Source organism: Cryptomeria japonica, chromosome 5 (genome assembly GCF_030272615.1).
Source record: "Cryptomeria japonica chromosome 5, Sugi_1.0, whole genome shotgun sequence".
Taxonomy (NCBI): domain Eukaryota; kingdom Viridiplantae; phylum Streptophyta; class Pinopsida; order Cupressales; family Cupressaceae; genus Cryptomeria; species Cryptomeria japonica.
In genome coordinates, this window is record NC_081409.1 from 807,886,703 (window position 1) to 807,909,259 (window position 22,557).

The 22,557-nt window shown below is 33.5% G+C and overlaps 1 protein-coding gene across 3 annotated transcripts in view; it reads right to left on the reverse strand.

Annotated features, from left to right (window-relative positions):
- Positions 1 to 22,557, reverse strand: part of LOC131042256 (putative elongation factor TypA-like SVR3, chloroplastic) — a 108,597-nt gene that overhangs the window by 47,884 nt on the left and 38,156 nt on the right. For 2 of the 3 annotated variants that reach the window (XM_057975603.2, XM_057975597.2), the window contains exons 2-11: positions 21,343 to 21,455; positions 20,826 to 21,029; positions 5,991 to 6,167; positions 5,733 to 5,885; positions 4,313 to 4,402; positions 3,147 to 3,281; positions 2,890 to 3,006; positions 2,642 to 2,793; positions 2,370 to 2,454; positions 2,131 to 2,225 (exon numbers count right to left, since the gene is read on the reverse strand). In XM_057975603.2, the coding sequence (XP_057831586.1) occupies positions 2,131 to 2,225; positions 2,370 to 2,454; positions 2,642 to 2,793; positions 2,890 to 3,006; positions 3,147 to 3,281; positions 4,313 to 4,402; positions 5,733 to 5,885; positions 5,991 to 6,167; positions 20,826 to 21,029; positions 21,343 to 21,455 (1,321 nt within the window). The remainder of the gene's footprint in view (positions 1 to 2,130; positions 2,226 to 2,369; positions 2,455 to 2,641; positions 2,794 to 2,889; positions 3,007 to 3,146; positions 3,282 to 4,312; positions 4,403 to 5,732; positions 5,886 to 5,990; positions 6,168 to 20,825; positions 21,030 to 21,342; positions 21,456 to 22,557) is intronic. The other variant, XM_057975609.2, reaches the window with a different exon arrangement.

The window sequence follows — 22,557 nt, forward strand, 5'->3', positions numbered from 1 at the left end:
AAACCCAACTCAACCCCCTTTGCAAGATAACTAATGAATTTATTAACATTGATACAAGTACATATTAATTGCCAATGATAATGGTGTGCAAGTCTTATGAATACACAACAATAATTATTGATGAGTCTAATGTAGGCAGCAATCATGTTAAAGAAACGACAATAGAGATCAGTATACGGCAGCAACCATAATGCAACATTTGACTGCATGTGAAAGAGTGCTATGCAGCGACAGTAATACAGTCTTTGACTGTTAAGAGGAGGTGTAATCTTACTGGGAGCGATTTTATTATGGTCACCAAATGATGCGATTTAAATATAATTAGTAATGCTTCTTATAAGGTGCAGTTTAAGTTAAGGGATGCAATGAGAAGACATGTCTCATCAATGCTGAAAGGGTATGTGATATATATATATCAAATGGAGGAATATGAAAATCATCAACCAAGAGTACGGAATCTGATATAAGGAATCAGAAGTGAATATATATTATCTGCAACCATCAAATCAGATTGAAAAAGGATAAAAAAAAGGAGTTCAAAGGAAAATAAAGGAAGTAATAATACGATTGGCAGAAGAATCTGATCTGGAAACCCTATACGTTTACATCAGAATATTGCAATTAGTATTGTGACAGCAGACCGGTATGCTGTATCTAACTTGTGCATTGATATTCTCTTATAATCATATTAACAATAACTCTAATTAAAATGCAAGCTTACACGTAGCTGTAATGCAATATGTTTCATCTGACTATACATTTCATAGTTTCATATGTGACAGTTATAGGAAAATCAGTCACATATATCAGTTATGTTTAATTTCTTTTATATGAATATATATGTTCATAGTACAATGAGGTATCAATATATTCACTAAGTACTTATTCAATTCTAATTCTTCCCCACCATAAGGAGAGACGTGGTGTTGTTAGGGAGAGGCGGAGTAAACCCATCCCAAATCAGGTAAGCCCCAAGGGTGAATGGATTGGTGTTCCTGAAATCTGGTATTCATTATGGAGCTGGTGTCATTGCACCCTAGACAAGTAAATCCCCATCCAGGGCTGGGAATTAGAAGGAAGTAAGACTTGGGCTTGAATATGGACAATATCAGTTGTACTATGAGCAAACATAGTTATTTAGTTTAGGCAATTAATTTATGGCAAAATAATGAATAGTGATGTATGTTATTCAATGAGAATTGGCAGCCTCCTAGTCGGGGACATTACATAGAACTCTGTGTGTGTGCTTCTAAAATTATTACTATATTTATTGTCAACTCTAAGACAACCCTCAGTCTGGAGTGAGATGCGGTATTGTCTGTCTGGTATATAAAACTACTGAAAGAATACAATATGATTGACGAACACCTATCCAAATAAGTGTGATTATGAACATTTCCGTGGCAAACACCAAGACATGTTGCTGTGAGGGCAGACCTTAGCAGGATACAAGGTATTGAATTCATTTAAGTAATCAGTTAATCATATTCTAATTTGCATGGTAGAATGCTCATACTGATTGAGACAAGAATGCCTTCCCAGTGTGGGCAAGATAGTTACTAATGCCTCTTAAAATTATAGTCGTCGTGTCTCACAGACTTCAAAGTTGCAAGCCCGTATTTGTAACCTGTGATAGTCTAGACTTTATTTAAACATCTGATGGGACACGAGAAATATTTTGAAGGACCGTAAGAGGTGACCAAAACTTGCATTCAGAAGCATAGTTTAGTTCACCACCAAAATAGAGACAGCATGCTGTCAAACACAAAATGGTAGTGAGCATGTAAAAGGCAAATCAAAGTGAAAACAAAGGTCTTATATATCCTCAGGCATCTCAACATATAAATAGATAAGTATAAATGTCAGTATAGGAAAATCAACGTAAAACAGTGCAAAAATTGATGGGATACAAATAACTTAGAGAAAAGCTAACTTTAGCTGACGTGCAAAATAAACATACATAGATTTTTCTGCAGTTAATTGCTGATTTGAACATGAGAGTTTGCATATAGATATTGCAAGGCTTCCATCTTGTCTTGGTACTATAAGTTCTACTTCATGTTGTTTTGTATGTAGAATATTTACCAAAACGTCTGTATTAAAGATAACAGGGTGTGAGAAAGGACAAACCCTGTGGCTTGGACATCAAGCATCTGACCACGGCGTTTTCCCAGGAGCTCCACAACACCACCCACGTATGTTTCTGGTACTTCAACAATAGCAATCTGCGTTTCATTATTTCTAGCATATGAGAAGTAATGTTTGAGATTAAAAGATGCATATACGATCATCAGCTTCTCATCATTTTACACTTTATATGATTCAGAAATCAATAATAGAAATCTAGGATAATGAGGATAGTATTGTACCTCATAGGGTTCAAACAATTTATCGTTCACTTTTTTGTTTATAACTTTAGGTGGGCCTACCATAAATTCAAATCCTTCCCTCCGCCTACAAGATCAAAATGCCAAAAACATTGTCAAAGGTTCCCTTTGATAATAAGATATTCACAATAAATAGCTGCACATTGATAAGAAAGTAGCTCCATAATTATAAATGTGTCGCAACTTGCAAAAGAACATATTATTATAATTAACCATATCCAGCTTGGAGAAAATAAGGATCCATATACACCTACATGTTCTCAATTAGTATGGTTATGTGTAATGTACCCCTCCCACTAATAATGAATGTATCAGCTGTTTCCCCATCTTCAACTTTCATTGCCAAATTCCTCTCAAGTTCACGATAAAGACGTTCCCTAATTTTTCTGCTTGTCACATGTTTCCCCTGAAAAGTTGTCAAAATAAACAAAGGATTAGCTCGGTCAGTATAAGTGTCTGCAATAAGTACATAAACATTATTTGACTTAATTAAGGAGCAAACCTCACGCCCCACAAATGGTGAAGTGTTAATTGAAAATGCCATTTTCACAGTAGGTTCTTCAATTTTAATTCCAGGCAAAGCTGAGCCATTAACTTTATCTGCCAGAGTTTCACCAATCTGCATTGACCATAACAAAAAGCTATACATTTCAGTATTACCTTGAAAATTACTCAAAAGAAATCAGCTTCACCATGGACATGATTAGGAATGCAAATTGGGGATTTTTAATGGATGAACAAAAGAACATATATACGTACAAGGACATCACTTATACCACAGAGAGCACAAATATCTCCAGCTTCGACCATTTCAGCTGGAACTTTTGTAAAATTCTCATATACAAACAGTTCACTGACTTTACCCAATCTAAAGTTTTCATCTGATGTACACACCTGTAAAAGTTCCAATTAATAAGAGTTGCAATAAAATTTATAACATAAATACCTGATTAAGACCTAAAAAAATCAGATGAACAAAGCAAATAATGTTAGACTTGTAGAAAAACAGCATATGTTAGAAAGGTAAAATTGTAAGTATCAAGAATAGAAATATTCTCATCAGAAATCTTCAACTTAACAGATACTTCAGCATATGTGAAAAGATTTCTAAAATATTTAAAATAAAACTATCACTCTTACCACCTTCCTATTTTTCATAGCATAAAAGATATTATCGTGGTTTGTCCAAATGTCCTATTCAAAGCATTCAACTAACATTTCTATTCCATGAAAACAGCCACATCAATTAGAAAACAATTTTGATATGAAATAATAATATGAATAAAATCTTCTCTTTCTTTTGGGCTTCTTTTGGAAATCAATTACAAAAGTCTACTTTTGCAAAAAGTCAAGGTGCCTTTTAAAAGCATCCTTTAAAACTAAGAGTCGAAGACATTGTTGAAAGATGTAATGTTAAGAAACACTTGATTGAACAAGAAGTCAAGTAAAACAACATTAACGACAAAGTACGACATAATACATAACTCATACACAACAGACCCTAGAAGCCAAAGTGTAACAGTGGCAAATATGTTTTAAGAAAAGATTCTGTGGAATAGATTATAACCTTCACCTTGTTCAATTAAAAAGCTATAAAAGAAGTAGCCAGCAGATGGCCTACTCTGTAGATTTACCATTACTCTGGTATTGAGATTTCTTACATTCGATTTGGGAATTTCTTTATCATTGTAAATTATGTAGTAAGGATTCCTGTTTTTACTTGCAAAATATATTGAACTAGATTTTTCCCATAGTCCATAAGAAATGTCATGCAAATAAAATTCTGGCGTTATCTTCAACTAACCATATACAGCAATACTTTCCCACATCTCAAATCCACATTTGTTAAAATATATATCTAATATAAAAGTTAAATGTGGCATAAAATCTACTGTATCTTTCTGTATATCTAAAATAACCTTTACCTTTATCTCCATACCTCTGTGCACAGTACCAGAATTTACCCTCCCAATAACTATTCGTCCTTTGTGTTCATCAAAATCCAAATTTGTTGCCTGCAAATTTCAACATTTGTTAATAGGTTATAAATTTGTTACTTCAAGTTTGTTCATAAGAAATAACCTTGTCAACCATTGTAAAGCCCTAAGGAGGACATCTGATATAAATTACTATACCCAAACAAAACCAGGGTAGACTAGCTCATTAAAAAATGAAGTATGAAATGTTTAAATTCAAATGTTTGTGAAAGAAGACAGACAAATAAAATTTGGTGAGAAAAAAAAAACATATAGAACTCTTCTCAAGCAAATATCCAAAAGCATATAAAACTTCATTTAAAATTTTTCAACTTAAGGTCAATTAAGTATATAGAGAGAATGGATAAATATTGACAGATCCTTTATGATAAAACAATGGATTTGCGTATCTGGCCCAAAAAACAAAAAGAGAATTTTTCTTTTAATTTGGATTTTATTATTATCTTTCCAAAAAAATCTTGCAAAGCTTCAACTACAAACTCCATTTGCAGAAAAACTTAATGGTCCATTTTCCAACTCTAACTGAAAAGCAAAACAATTGCAAATGAGACTTAGCCTTGTGACAAGTTTAGACAATGTATGGCTTGTTACACATAAAGCATTAGATTTCTTGATTATTGAATGAGGTTTAGATATCTGGCACAAAACAAAAAGAGAATTTTTCTTTCAATTTGGATGTTATTATTATCTTTCCAAAAAATTCTTGCAAAGCTTCAACTACAAACTCCATTTGCAGAAAAACTTAATGGTCCATTTTCCAACTCTAACTGAAAAGTGAAACAATTGCAAATGAGACTTAGCCTTGTGACAAGTGTAGGCAATTTATGGCTTGTTATACATAAAGCATAAGATCTTTTGATTATTGAATGAGGTTTAGATATCTGGCCCAAAAAACAAAAAGAGAATTTTTCTTTCAATTTGGATGTTATTATTATCTTTCCAAAAAATTCTTGCAAAGCTTCAACTACAAACTCCATTTGCAGAAGAACTTGATGGTCCATTTTCCAACTCTAACTGAAAAGTGAAACAATTGCAAATGAGAACTAGCCTTGTGAGAAGTTTAGACAATTTATGGCTTGTTATACATAAAGCATAAGATTTTTTTATTATTAAATGAGGTTTAGATATCGGGTATTTTTGCATGTAATTAAAGAGAATTTTGTCAGCATATCTGTTTGTTAAATTTAGCTAAGATGTCAATACTCAGCCTAATTTTGCAATTAAAATTCCAATTAGAATGCTCATCACCACACCATGTCTTGGAAAGCTAATGAATATGTCAAAATGTGAAGAAAGAACAATCTACTTATATTGACTGAAAGAGAAATGATGTGAACAGCGAACATACGAGCATCTGAAATGGGCCATTAGGATCAATAGTTGGTTCAGGTATGCATCGAAGGATTGCTTCAAAAAGAGGACCAAGGTCATTTCCAATATTGTCTGGGCTCAACCCAGCTTGGCCCTTGATAGCACTTGCATATACAACTTGAAAGTCACACTGCATTTATAATACAGTTAATGCTTGGACTTGAGAGCAAATTTATTGACAAACACACTATCAGATTTTAAATAAAAACATGAAAAAGTGTGGTACAAAAGTCACCTGCTCATCAGTAGCATTTAGTTCAATAAAAAGCTCAAAAGTTGCATTGACAACATAATCAGGACGAGCTGAAGACCTATCAATCTTATTCACCACAACTACGACAGAATGCCCGAATTCTAGAGCTTTCTTCAAAACAAATCGTGTTTGTGGCATTGGCCCTTCAACTGAATCTACCTGTAAATCAGATTTAACTTGATTAATAAAATTTTAGAAGCATGAATGAACATAGTGGCAGACTAGATTAAGTAAGATAAAATAATAAAGTCTATAGTGTGAGCTGATTCCACTCGACATCTTTCATCAATGATATATTGATAGAGAAGAACAAAACCCCTTTTAATCACACCCCCAAAAAGCAGTCACCAAAAAATAGGATCATATTTACTCGGGCTACTGATAAAAACACATTTTAATTCACCATTTATTAACACTAAATCCTAACAAATATTATTAGGGTTGGATCATCATGGATGTAGCTTGCCCATCATTATTACGTGGCAAAATAAAGTATTTTATTCCATTTCCAAACCAGCCAAAGATTAGCCCAATACCATCTGATATATTGAACTCGTCAGTCTTTTTTATGATTAACTTCCAAGGGCATCCGGTTTATGTTCATATAGTTAACCATTGTTCCAAGATCTGATCTTGCAAAGATATCAAAACCTACCCAATAACATGCCACAAGTTTAATGTTGAAAAGTGCATTGAACAATATGTTGAGAACCAAATTTCAATACTGATAATAAAAACAGTAAAAAATAGAGCAGGAATTGGATACAACAAAATCCTTAGCTTCTTCTTTCCTTTTCTCTCTATTTCTTTGAAGACTAAAATCTGAATAAATCAACATTGACATATCGAGAACAAGAAGAAAAATGAAGTATATACGGCAACTCTTGAAGAAAAGGTTTAATGATATTAAAGTATGATTTCTAAATAGAACATGAAGAAAACAAGACTTAAATGACGACTGGACACCGACTCTGGCATAGAAGACTTCCAGGCATAGTATGCATACTACACTTGAGAAAGTATAGACATGTTACCCTTACCCTTATTGAAAAAAGTCATCTCATTACATTTTATGATGTTGTTATATTTAAGCTGGCAAACTGATTACAAGCAATAACCATGAAACAAATTACCAACATGCTTATGGTTTAGGCATAAAATTTTGCCTGTTATTAAGAAAACTCAAACAAATATTTTGCCAACTTTTCTAGCTTTATATTAACTTAATGATGAAACTAAACAGTTTATCTCTAAATTTGAAAACTTTCTCTTTCAGGAGGTTCATCATTATGTTAGCAATCTGCTCCTTTGCAGAACAACAATAGCGATAAACACCTTCATTATTGATCCACTGGCAGGTGTAATCATGATGAAATTCACCATGCTTGGTTCTGGCATTATTGATAAGGTTCTTCACCACCGTGAGCACATTTTGATTGTCACAAAAGGTGAGTTAGTATCATTTGGTCAAAGTTGAAGATTGACCAATGTCCTTCACAGCCACCTCACCTTGCAACCTGTACTGAATGATGCCTTATATGAAGATAAACACCTATATGTTGTACCTTGCTTGACCTAGAAATTACAACTAAACCAAGAGTGAATACATGGCCTGTTGTAAACTTCCTAGCATCAACCAATATGACCCAATCAAAATTAGCATATTCAAAGAGCATGAAGTCCACATATCATTGCTAGAAAATGCCAAAGCCAAGGATTCCTTTGACATATCGAAGCACTCTTTTTGCAGCTTGCTAATGTACTTGTGGCTTATACATGAATTAAGATAGGTAAATACTACAAAACATTGGTCTAGTAAAGTAGTAGTAAGATAAATCAAACCATTCACCAATTGGCATATATTGATTCAGTAGCGAATTACTAGAAATTGAAACTTTAATCCCACATTTGATTGGTGTAGATGTTGCATTAAACTCAATCATCATGAATTTTCCTAGAAATGGCCTAGAATACTTAGTCTGTGACACAAAAATAGCATGATCAGTTGCCAGAATTCTACACTACACAATAATATAAGAGGCCAAGACCTATCATCTCAAAAATAGGACAAATATTAGATTTCATTTATTGAATACTTATTAGCCACACTTCTAAGTGATTTTGTCAAGCATTAAATGTTATGTAATGGGTGTAAAAACCCTAACTAGGGTTTCTATCTTTCTATCTTGGCCATTGATTTGGATTTGATCTGGGCCATTCATTGGTAAAGGGAAGTCTATAAAAGGCTTGCTCTCCTCGTTTGTAAAGGTTAATAGATAATAGTTGATAGCAGAAGCAATTAGCATTCAGAGTAGAGTAGGAGGAGAAGGTAGAAATTGTTGCCAAGCATGTAAATAAGCATACTTTTCATTGAAGATCTGGTGGAATGTGTTGTTTCTTCTACATATTGCATGATTTCTTGTTGTTTCCTCATGTTAGATGAAGTTCATTGATTGTGATGGAGTAATGTGTGGATGTTGATAGTTCCTTGGTTCATACTATTTGTAGTTGGATGATTTTCAATTGCAGTGCATAGTTAGCCTGAACATCAAAATGTGCTAAGTTCAATTGTGGATACATTTATTCAAGTTGTGCCAATATATTGGGTATTTGGATGAAAGTTCATGATATGAAAACCTTTCATTTCCCTTAGAAGATCGCACTAGCTTTGTGGAGTTCTTTGCATGGCAAAGCAAAGTCTAGTAGAGTTTCACTAAGTCATTCATAGTCCCTTGCATTCTTAAGATTAGATTAACTTTCTAAACCCTCAATCCCTTTTGTCCTTTTTCTTTAATCAAGTAAACTTCCACGTTCCAACCGCATTCAAGCAAGAATTCAAGTACAAACGTAAGTCCCCCTTGTGATTCCAACGATATCACATCAAACCATTGAGGTTATCCACAAGTCAAGACCTGACATTCGAAACCATGGAGTCGCCTTAAGTGATCACTTAGTTCAGCATTTGAGGAGATTGTGTTCAAGAGAGGATAAGATACCTTGGTTATTTATTCTGTGTATGAAGTGCATAAAAAACACATCAACACTTCCCTTTTCTGCAAGAATTAATGCAATTATAACACAACCAAAAACACATATTTCAATTACTAATGCTCTCCTATCAACCATACTTTCCCAAGAGTGAGATCCTACAAAGTACAAGGACCCCAGTTAAGGAATGTAAATTGTTGAATTCACACCTTCCACCCATTACCCATATGGTACAATTTAGCTATTCACCACAAACCTTGTCACCTCCATGACCATCATATTCCTCTATTCAGTGACTCATTTTGCTATGAAGTATTCAAAGTAGCATATTGTCTATGTAGAGCATTCTCCTTGTAGATTTTCCGAAACTTTGTAGCAGCAAACTCACCTCCATCATCAGACCTGAGAGTCTTGATCTATCTATCCACCTTTTCTTTAATCAAATCTTCAAATGCTACAAAGCGAGAGAAGGGATCTGATAACTTTTTGAGGAAATACACTCATGTTTTCCCATAAAAATCTCAACCAACAAGAAGAAACACTTTTCTTTAGAAACTACAGATGTTTTCATTGGAACGCTGTGTTTTATCAATATCAAATGGATGTCAACTATGTTTTCCCATTTGAAAGTTTTATACGCACATATTCACTTTCCTGAATGGATGGAAGTCCATCGACCATGTCAGTCTTACTAAGTACAAGAAAACATTGATAATTCAAGTGGTCACACCTCCCATGCCAAAGTGCACTGCCATTTTGTGATCAAGATTAAACAAAAGGCAATCTAGCAAAGTTCCGGCTTCTAACTCAGTACGACCAGAAGATATTGAATTATTTGAATCCAGTATAACATGGAAAATATTTTAATCATGTTTTAAAATTTAAATTTTAAAGACTTGAAACAAAATGTTTCAATCATAATTACTAAATCTTAAATTTTTCCTATTAATTTCACAGCTGTGCACTCCTGCTGCATGTTCCTCCTCACACTGCCTCAATCTCTTCTCTAACTCAGCTACTCACACTCCTGTAATGCACTACTGTTGCTAATCACAGCTTCCCTCTTGCTTCATACAACATACAGGTCTCAAAACTGACAAGGATTTCTTGTCTGCTGCCTAAGCCTTTGTTTTCTGTTAGTGCTCCTGCAAGACACTGCCAGGTGCGTTACAGTTCATTGTCTCCCTTTGGCATTGTTGAATCACAGTTCCCCTGTCATGGCCCCACCACAAGTAGCAGATCAAAGTCCCTTTTAAATTTTGTTCTAGGCAATTAAAATAGCGCCCACATAATAAAACAATTGAAGATAGTGTCAAAGGTATGTAATAAAGTGGCACTAACATATAGAGGAATTTAATTAAAACTTTAACTAAGAGCAGCAAAGGGTTGTAACTCTTTCAAGAGCAATGCTTGTGATGAAAAGTTATGACTCCCTCAAATATGAGATATAAAGGGAGTTCATTTGATTGTGATGAAGAAATCAATGTGGAAAATATGAAGTAACTTGCAAATAAGTAAATACAGCCAAAGAGGATGCAAGCCCTTCAAGAAGAAATCGAGAGATTTAAGGATAAAAAACCCTTATTTCTCATATCAAGTTCTGTAAAAAAAACCCAAATCTTGACCAGCAATTGAAGGAAAAAAACATTCAAGGAAATAGTTGCAATTTCGAAGGAGAAATATTATAAGATTGTTTTTCAGAATTATCTGAATATATAATAAAATTCATGATTTTGATTAAATTATATTTATAAATGTAAATGTAATTAAATTTCTAGAATTAGAAATATTATTTTAAGATAAAAATAAGCAATGTTCAAGAAAGTGATATTACAAATGCGATCCAAGCTTTGATCCCACCTATAAGATAAAGCTAATATTTTGGATGCTTTCTAATCAAAGATAATTGAAGGTCTACGAAAGGAAGAGAACATGGGTCCTATTAAAGAATTATAGTACAAACTTGAGGCCCCAAAAATTAAAGGCATATACCAAAGGTCGTCAAAAGATTTCAAAGCAATGGTTCCCCTTGATGAGTACTTGGAGGTACTAGGGAACCATTATCCCAACAAAAGAGATCTATATGAATACATAAGAAAAAAGGCTAAGGTCCAAATCAAGGAGCAAGCTCCAAAAGACTCATTAATGACAGCAGAAGAGAAATCAGAATTAGAACCACAAGAAGTTCGTAAACCCAAGGAAGAAAAAGAACCGATACTATGTATTGAAGATGTGTCCATAATTCCAAATAATGCCAAAGAAACATTCACCCTATTTTCTTAAGTAATTGAACCATGTAATGATGGTTTGCAATGTATGGAAATGATTGAGCTATGTGATGCTATTGTACAGAATAATTCATCTAAAATTGACCCCCATGATGAAGAATTGCAAGATTATCAAGAAAACTCCATAATAGTAATAGTATATACAAATTGATTACATGGAGGTTGACCACGAAAAATTTGAACTCCCTTGTTCCAATAAGTTCGTTGATGGGTTAGTTTCTAATCATAAGAAGAAGACTTCTAATTTCCACATGCCAAATCTAGGAAAGGCAAACATGAATACCATAGGTACCTTGAGGTATTTGAAGCTTAATGAAGAGAAGCATTCCAATCATTCCTACAAGTACAATTCAAAACATGAAAAGAACGATAATAGTGTGGATTTACTTTACATTATATCCTTTCAACGCTTTTGTCATCATGGAAAGTACTCTAAGCATGGAGATGAAAGTGAAAGGTACAACATGTAGCAAAGGACACTTAGATCCTTTTACTCAAATACAAAATTGTCCTTGCACAAAGGAGTGGGATCTCGATATTCACAACACTCCCATAATTCATCATGATGGAGGATGCACACATTTTTCTATCATTCTAGATTTCAACAATGGCAATTGAGAGTTTGTATTCATTGTCTGGTATCTTTGGTAGAAACGATATGAGAGGGTAGAAGATCATGATAGTGTATGATCTCATTCGACATGATCAAGCCAATCTTTCTTATTCTTTTTCAAAGACAAAATCTAACATTATACATATGAAAGAGAAAATTCTTTATTTGGTTAAGCAAAGTATATTGTTTTATAATATACATCTAGTACAACCACTTGAGAGAGGATGGCACATGGGAATGGATTTTTGTAAGCAAGGAGTAACTTATGAAAACTCCCTAGTTGCTATTGGAATTGGCAATAATACAAAATTTTACATCTTCTTATTATGGTATTCATTGGAAGGAACCTTTGTAACACCATCCCCCAAAACTCACACTAGTGCACATAAGTTCATACAGAAGGAAACTAGTTTATTGGATTAGAATAAGAATGTATTCCTACCACCTATCTATGGGGCGACTCCATTGCAGAATAAATATCTTTTAATTATCATTGGAGGAGGAGAATTTATTTTCACCACCATTCCAAGGCAGATAGTATCATCTACAATGTATAACTATAATGCTCCTATGTTTTGCATTTTGGATAAGTGGGAAGGAAGATAAGCATTAATAGGAAACATCACATTGGTACTTACACAAAGGAGTCAATAAATAGCAGATCGAAAATTCACCCACAATGTTGTTTGGGCTAATCTAAATCAAATGAAAGCTATACTACACACCAATCTAATCACAGTCAGCTGATTTCTAATCATAAGATGGAATGTCTAAAAACACCAAAAGAATTTAGGTAAAGAAAATCAAATTTTCGCATACAAATCAATATTTATATATAAAAGTGGACCACCCGATAGACAAATATTTTTTTAAGTCTGTCCATATTTTAGTTGGTAAAAAGGATGGTTCTGCACTTCAAACTCATAGTGATCATTTTGAAGAGCAATATTTAGAATTGGAGAATACAACAAATGAGATCACTAGAACAAGCAACAACTTTTATGTTAGCCACACCATGAATCCTAAGTTACCAAATGAAAGGAGAGAAGAATTTTGGGATATTTCTAGAAATTCTTGCAGGAATTTGAAATTGGACCAAAAAGATATTAAATTATTTCAGAAAAGAAAATTACATTTAGAGTCATAGATGTGTGTCATACTTCTAATTCCCACCTTAATATATGGAACGCTCATTTTCCTATTTTTCTTCAAAAAAATATCCATAAAAAATGTGCAAGGGCAGCCAACCAAAGCAATTCTTTGCAAATGCAATTTATGCCCAAGGGAAAATTGATTTTTGGATTGATGCTTCCCTTGGTTTCAAACTATGTTATTGCAAGATGTCATTTTGTTTCTTCTCTCTGACGATGAAAGAAAACTTATCTTAAATTACAGACCTTGCAAATTTCCAACTCTTGGTTATGTTGTTGAGATTTATTGGCATAAATCACTTTTTGAATTAAAGCAAAAACATATCCTTGTTCAAGTTTTGCAACTTGTGATAATATCAGAGTAGCATAGTGGAAGTTGAATTGTGAAATAGATGTTCATAAAGAAAAATTCCCAAGAAAGTTACAAGTTGCAAAAACCAAGCCACTAGCATAGCTAGGTATGACTTGAGGAGTTTTGCAAGGCAATATGGATAGCCAGGCAAAGTTATTTGAGAACAAGAAAGACATAGTTGTCAAGGAATCACATAAGCCAGACCTAGCAACAAATAGGCAACTAATGAAATACATTGAATTCACAAGATTGATTTGGGATCCTAGTACCTTTAGAAAGACTCACTCAAGAATAATTAGAATTATATGAGAGGGGTTGAGTGAAGAATTGGTTAATGAAAACAACCTACTCTTGCAAACTATCATCCATCAACATTTTCATTGAGCTGGCTGTGGTCTTGGTTAGCACACTTGGTTATGATCATAAGTACGTAGCATTATGATGGATAGAAATAGGCTCATACAGACTATCACGTTACTAAACATCTCCAAATGATGAGCCTTGCAAATAGACCTCTACTTGATAAGGCCAGAAAGATTGTACTTTTATGTGATACATCTCGCAAAGAATATTAAAAGGGGTTCTTGCATATTGAGAGTCATCTTGAACACTCTCTCCAAGATTATCCCAATTTAAAAGTGCTCGAGGACAAGCAATCTTGGGGAGGGTGGACTGTCATGACCCCATGCCCCCCGTTACTAAACATTTCCAAATGATGAGCCCTGCAAATAGACCTCTGCTTGATAAGATCAGAAAGACTGTACCTTTATGTGATGCATATCGCAAAGAATATTATAAGGAGTTCTTGCATATTGAGAGTCTTCTTGAACACTCTCTCCATGATCATCCCAATTTAAAAGTGCTTGATGACAAGCCATCTTGAAAAGGGCTGATTGTCATGCTCCCGCCAAATCACATCCCCTTTTAAAATTTTGTAATAAAGAGGCCCTACCCTAGCATATGGAAGGATTTGATTAAAATTAAGCTAGGAGCAGCAAAGGGTTGTAACTTTTCAAGACAAAAATAAGCAATGTCCTAGAAAGGGACATTACATCCTATCAAATGCAATCTTACACAGTCTCTCCACATAAAATAACAACATCAGAACAGCAGTCTCTCCACCATGTCTGCACAGATCACAATAGACTAGTTCTGATCCTTCACATCCACACTGCAGTCTCGTGCTTAGGTATGACTGCAAATCTCCATTTCAGATCTTCCTCTATTGCACCTTGGTATATTAAACCACCCTCTCACATCTATTGCTGGAATACACAATTAAAATGTCTATGAAGTGCCCCAGCTAAAATAGAATCAAAAAACAAACTGCCCACAATGCACCTCACAATGAAACTCTCTTGTAAACTCTCAACTCAGTTGAATTTCCAGCATAACATCTGTGATACCATTTTAGCTATATTGAATAAACTGTTTAATTACATTATAATGCAATTATATATAAGTTGTCCTTGATAATAGTAAATACAAACAATGGTCATGTAACAAAATATTAAGAAGCTTTTAGTTTAGGAATCACAAATTTCCTGTTATTAAATAAACTCTTGAACATTTTAAAGTTTTACATTCATATGCCTGAGGAAAAGTGGTCCAAGATGGATTCCAAAGGTAAATGAATATACTTTTATAAATTACAGTAAAAATGTTAAAAGCTCTAAACTTTAGAATTCTCTAACTTAAAAAATAGTCTATTCTAAAAATGATAAATCTGATTTCCAAGGACATGAGTGTTTTTCCTAGTTCAAAACAGCCAAAGGAAAAAGAAAATAATAAGGTGAACTTTGAGATTGGGTTAGAAAAAGATGCATTTGAGCATGAAGAAATTAGTGAACAAAATGGGGAAGATGATAGGAAAAAGTACTTGAAAGAGAGTTCAAATGTGGGTGACAAAGAACATAATTCCCCATCACTCCTAAGGAGATCTATTAACTTTCAGACTTTCATTGTGTTTTTGTTTTAACTTATACTAACAATAAACCTAGATTTCTGAAGTAAACTCTTTCATCAAAGGAACAAGTCTTGAAAAAAGGCTATGAAAGAGAATTAGTGATCTTGGATCAACTTAAGACTTGGGATACAATTGATTTGCTTGAGAGAACAAAGTCCATAGGGTGCAAATAGGTTTTCAAGAAAAAAATCAATGTGGATGATAGGAAACATAGAAGACTAAATTGCTAATACAGAAGATATTCCTAAGTGGGGAGGGATTCAAATTTGGTGAAATGTTTTTCTTGTTTTTAAACTTCATTCAACTAAATTCCTACCTTTTATTGCTGCTGCTTTTGAATTTGAAGTTGAGCAAATGAATGTGAAAATAACTTTCTTGTGTGGGATGTAGAAGAGGATATTATATATGTAGTGTCCCCATTTTCAGGTTCTCTTTTAGAGTTTTAGTGCAACTAGTGCTGGCTTTTGTGGTCGGTGTCACCACGATCAAAGGAGCATTTCAATGTCGCCAATGTGTTCAAACAGATTGATGGAGATGAATGACACTTACTGGAGCAATTTCAGACAGCTTGTTTGTACTTGCTATTTCTAGTGTGTCAATCTAGACACCAATTGGGTCATTTTTAACATATTATTGTTTATAGTAAGTGCTTTTTCTAGTAACAAGTCAGCAGAAGCTAAACTGGCTCCAAAACAGCCAAATCGTACATCGTGTTGTTAACTGCTTGGAAAATTGCAGCCGTAGCTTGCAAAATCAACGGTGTACAACGTGTGACTAACTTTCATGTTATGCACTTTCCGTGTAAACGTACCCTGTTTTTGGAGCCAGAATAGCTGTGTCCAAACTAGTCTCCGTATCAGTTTTCCCTCAGCTACAGAGTGCAAAGTCTTCAGTTTCAAGAATTGGCAAATTTCCTAAGGCTAGGAAATAATATTTTATCATTTCACTTAAATATTTTAATAGAGTGACTTCATCACTTAAGTGAAATAAAGTGGACATCAAAACTAAGGAGGTAAAACAATATTTTAATATCATTTTTTGTAGCCTTAAAATGTGAAAATAAAATAAAAATTTAGATGATATTTTATGAACAAAAAGGGTGGACGTCCGGTTAAGGAGAAATAAGTGAAATATTACATAGTTTCTCATTTAGACTCTATATATTAGAGTTTTAGCCTTCATTCTGGATATGTGGAAATATTACATTTACTGATATTTCTCTTTGAGAAAACCCTGCGTGGTTTTGGAGATTGGACTCCATCTTAGCCTTCTTGAGGCAAAATCCCTCTTGAAGAAGAATAGCTCCAATAGTAGAAGATCTACCCTGCCTATTTGGTTGGCGATATTGATCATGTATTTCACAGTGCATTTAAAGATTAAAGTATTTGCAGTTTCAGATTTGAAGATTTGTTGTTTGCCCAATTGCTAGTTTGCGAGTTCAAGCTTGTGTTATTGATTTGAGCTGAGTGTTGTGTGCTATGGAGATTAATTTCTTCCTTGATGGTCGTTGTTTCAAAGAAGGAATGGATAATATTACCATCAAGTTTGAAGAAATGTAGGATCTTTGGAAAGACATGGAAAAAAAGAGTCAATAAGGGCATCAAATTTCAAGTTTGGTGATATGGGAATGTGAAACGTAAGATACTATGAGTCTTCAGTTGTGCGCTATTTGCATAAAGACAAACTTAATAAAGACAAGCAACCAATGAAGGGAATCACTGAGTCTAGTTAAAGCGTGGCATTGAGGAATATTCTGCTAGCATGATTCGTGATATCCTTCAGCATAAAGAGTTAACTTGTCTGGGGAGTTTCCAATATCAAAATTTCTGGAACTAGAAGACGATATTCACTAAGAGGCACAAATTAGTAAAGACGAAAACAACTTGTATGATTAACTTGATTGATGGCAGAGGCTACAACAAAGCTATTTCCAAATGCCATCAATCAATCCAGATAATAATGTTGGTTGTAAACCAACCTCAAGAAGAGTTAGAAGGACCAAGGAGTCAAATGAACCAATATGTTGATGTGAAGATGATATGAAGGTGTAGACATCTAAAATGACTAATGAATTTTCATCTTGTCATGTTACCAAATTCACTTGTCCATTTTCCTCTAATAAATAAATAATTAGAATTTCATTATCCTTCTCTATCAATAATTAATTAAATATTTTTATTTAATTAATTTTACCATCCTTATCCTATCATTAATTAAATAAGTTAATTATTTAATTCATTTCCCTCTCATAATTAAATAATTTTGGCTACTTCCCTCTCAAATTAAATAGATTCAAATAATTTATTTAATTTCATTTACACCTTACCTTATTCCTCCAACTCATCAATCCATGTGCATTATAGGTCTCATCCTCTCTCGATTTGTATCAATCACTGATCTTGCCATTTAATCCCCATCATTGATCGAATGTTATGTGAGGCATATATACAAGACCTTCACTCATTCATTTCTCCCTAGCTAGCATTATTAATAAAAGCACTACTAGCACTTTCGAGCACCTATGCTATAGTCAAATTATCAAGCCTCTATCAAGCATTCTCAATCATGAGCTAACAACTATCAATCTTTCATCATCATATCATTGTGTAATCATTGGTATGCTATTTTGAAGAGCAACCTGCATATCAAAGCATTCAAACAAATCTCAAGCAACAATAGAATCTCCTAAGGCTTGTGTTGGTATTATTGTTTATCAATTGATTTGAGTATAGGCCTTAGACTTCATTTCGTGATTGTGTGGATTGAGAGTTTGGATCTTGCATTGCATTTGTTTTCTTATTGTGATTCACATTTTCATACATCGACAGAAGGTGACGTGATGGATGATAGCTAATGATACATCTCTCACAAAGCACTAAAAGTTGACCCACCCCAATATGGATGTATGTTGGAAAATGTGCTCTTGAGGGGTTTAACACATCAAGTCTTGCAAAAGGTAAGTGTTGGTAAAGAACAATTAAGGTGCACACTATGCCCCTCTACAAATTTGTTATATCTTCAAAGCAATTAGATTACACAATGTCTAAACATCTTTGGTTCATATTCTATGTCACAAATTATGATCATAAACTTCAACGATAGTCACACATCTATGTAAATGTCATTTTGCTAAATATATAGCTTCAGTCCTTTAGTTTGTTTTTTTCAAAAAATGTAGGCACACAATTCATATAGGATATCCAGGAGTGAATCAGTATTAAAATCATTTGCCAATGGCCACAAAATTGATGAATCGTTGATGATAATGGATAAGGACATTTGCCAGAAGTAGAAAGTTACTTGCAGGACAATCAATAATTATTAATTAATTCAGAGAGAGAAGAAATTTAGCCATTTTAAGCTTAAGTGGATCATCCACATGGCTAAGTATAGAATCTTGATGTCGCCTATAGGTACTAGTGAGACAAATTTGATATGGCACGTTTTGATGCAATATGTACTTATGTGCTTTGTATAAACAGAGCCTCCTGAATTTGTAGCTAGGATGGGTTTTCCAATTAGTAGCAATTGTATTAGCTTTGGCAGTTGATTGTTATGTAGTTTCTTAACCTATGTAGCTAAAAGTAATGCGTGTATTTGAAACATTTAATATAATGTTTTGTGGCTTATTCTGCCTTTTAACACTGTGCCTCTACTGGTTTCCAATCTATCAAAATATCGAGCTCTTACCTCCTGCATTTTAGTCTACTATGTTGTCTTAAGCCACATTAATGGTTCTCCATTTTGAGCTGAGTATTGTAGACTGAGGAATTGTTCAAACTATTTTGGCATGTCATCTTATGTTTTGCTTTTACTTCTCTTTCTCTTAGCCCATCACCCCCCAAGTGCACCAATCCCTCCACCCCAAGTATTAGTTATTAGCATTACAATTGGAGGCCCCTGAATCCAAAGGTTAAGTGCAAACTACCTCAAAGCTTCCCATCGCTGTCTCACTGCAGGTGTGTACACTAGACAATCACTCTAGTGAACTAACACCCAAAGGATGCTTTATAACTACCCCATTGTGAGAAGGCCATTGCAGCTCTAATGATATAATTCCTAATTATTCCTAGTTACTTCTTTAGCATGAACTATATGGCATGATTCTTAGTAATTCCAATACATTGAAATGTTTCCATGGCATATAGATGCCCATGTCCTATGAATAACATATATTACAATCCAAAACAATTTATTACTAGAAAGATCTGTACAACACCTGAGATGCCTATAATCCCCTTATTACGATAAGATTCTTCCTAATTCACTTCAACTTCAACATCAAAGATGCTTTGTAATTGCTCCATTATAACGAAATTCTATGTACATCACCAAGATGTTGTACAACTGCCTTATCATTGGCAATATTCCTTGCAACTACTATATTATTAATATTGTAACATATTCACTATGAAGTACGTGGCATGAATTTTTATTATTCCCAAAAGATTGTCAAGACACGAAGCATATTTCAATACATTGTATCATTCATATCACTAGCATAGATATCTTAAATACATCTATCTAAAGAAATGCCGAAAGATATGAATTGGAACTATTTTATTTACCTTAAAATTATTTTACTTTATTTAAAATTTATTTTATTTTCAATTAAAATCAAAATTTTATTGTATTTATAATTTTTTATTCTAATTTTTTTAATTTGATTATTTACATCTAATTTTTATATTTAAAATTTAAACTTCTTATCATTATTTACAAAAATTATTAAAAATAAAAATTCCATAAAATATATTTTTAAATTAAAATAAATGATTCTTAATATGTCTACTAATAATTTTTTTAAATATATATTTGAAATTCAAACATTTTTCATCATTTAAGAAAATTATTAAAAAAAATTATAAAATGCATTTTTTTAATGAATTAATGATTCTTAAAATGTCTACTAATAATAAAAAAAAAAATTCTATACATTGTAGTAATGAAGCAGCAGATTAAATTTTCAAAATATCTTTATTTTTAATTTACATTTATACATTTATTAAAACTTACGAATTTTAATGGGTGCTTATTTTGGAAATATTACGTTTATAATTAATATTAATATTTTGAAATGTAATGATTGTCAAATTTAAGATAAAATCTAAGAGTTTTTGTTAAAACACTCCACCCCTTGCTGCCATTGTAGAATGCCTATCGGCATTAACAAATAAACAATTACTTTATGCTACTTTTCACCCTATACATAACCTAGTCCCATAACACAAGAGGACATCAACTGATTGTTAAAACACAGAGTCTATATATTGGAAAAGTGATTCTCAATGTTAGAAAGTTGCAGTTCAAGACAAAAAAGATTGCTCTTGTTGCTCAGTTCTGGTTAAAGAAAAGCAAGCATGCTAACAGTTACAAAGTTATAGCATTTGAGGCCAAGATTTGTGTAAATAAACCATGAGTAGAAAATAGTAGGCCAAAAAAAAGGTAGTCGAATATACCACAAGAAGAACACCTTCCACCATGTTAAGCACACGCTCCACTTCCCCTCCAAAGTCTGAATGGCCTGGTGTATCAATAATATTGATCTTTGTATCCTTGTACATTATTGCTGTATTCTTGCTGAGTATTGTTATCCCACGCTCCCTCTCTAGATCATTGGAATCCATGATTCTTTCTTGTACAGACTGATTTTCACGAAACACCTAATGGAAAATCCAGATCCAGATATAAATTTTATTCCAACATGAAAAAATGGAACTTTTCTGAATGAAAAGTATAGATTACAGAGAAGCCTAAAAAATAAAATATCTACTATCCTGTAATAACTGTTGCCACATATTCATTAACTGATGCTAAACCTATTAAAAAGTTGGAAACATGACAGAACGAGTTTCATTAGAGAATCTGCATCGCTTGGTTGATCTCTACATCTTATTAGCAGCATAGATTCATTTTCTTTCCCAGTAAAATAGAACGACTCAAAAATGGAAACATTAATAAGGTAGCCACTGGAACCTTTGCTTGCTTGAGCATTGCATCAACTAAGGTTGTCTTTCCGTGATCAACATGAGCAATAATGGCTATATTCCTTACATCTCTTCTGGCTTTCATCTGCTTTGTTTTCTCCACTGTGACAGTAAATTCCTGGAATTAGATTTTATTATAGAGAAAAAAACAGAAATAAATAAGTATATTTCAGCTAGACCAGATTACTCACTAAATAGTAAAAACCATTTATACCTATAAAGAAAAAGGAGTAACGAAGCAGCACAGAAACATTACAGATTCCAATCCCAAATCTGAGAAAATATGTAAAATATCTCAGAAAAGACAATCTAGAAAGTGTATAAACTACTTTTGTAGGTTTCAGAAAATCAAAAGGATGTCAAGTGGATTTGCAAAGCTGAATTTATAAAATACCAAACCATTGTACTTGTTCAAAAAAAAATTAAATATGGTTCTCTTTTTTGTTATTGTAATGTGCAAATCTTGAATATATGGAAAATAAGAATTTTTTTTGGTATATATATGATACTTTTGAAACAAAATTAAATAGAACTGCAACTCGAAAAATGCAAAACAAGTACTCCAAAATCTCACAACAACTTCTTAATTAGATATAAATTGTATTAAATCAAATCAGAAGATGATTTACAAAGCCTGGCTTCTGCAAAACTGAATGTACAGCAAATATGACAATCCAAGTTAAAGTTTTCATGCTGCGATCAGACCTGAAAGTATAATTAAGCCCCCAAAATTCTGCAATCAGTCTCCAATGTTGTCTGCGGTTCCCCTGGTGAACTAGTGACAACAATCTTAATACCCCCAAATGATGCAGCACTGGTAAGATCAATAGACACAGCTTATCCATACCCCTAGACTGTTACTGGATGATGATGAATGTTGGTGGCAGGCAGTTAGAAACCTGTAGATAGCAAGGAAAGCTTCTTGAAAAGCTGCACCCACCCAGAAAAGTAATCGCCCTTCTTGAAAATCACTGTAGGCTGTGATCAGCTTCCATGTGAATGCTGCAACCACCCCCTGTAATTGTGTAGGAATGCCTTCTGACCAATGTGAAGTACTAGGTGAAGGAAGATGCAGCAGTCCTTAGGGGACTCCTTAAATCTGTATGGTGCCCTTGGAAAAGTCTCCCCCAAGTTTCAGGGAGGTGACAGCAAGGGGCGGCAGGACATGTTTCCAGTACAGGGTACTTTTGGGCCAATTTTTAAG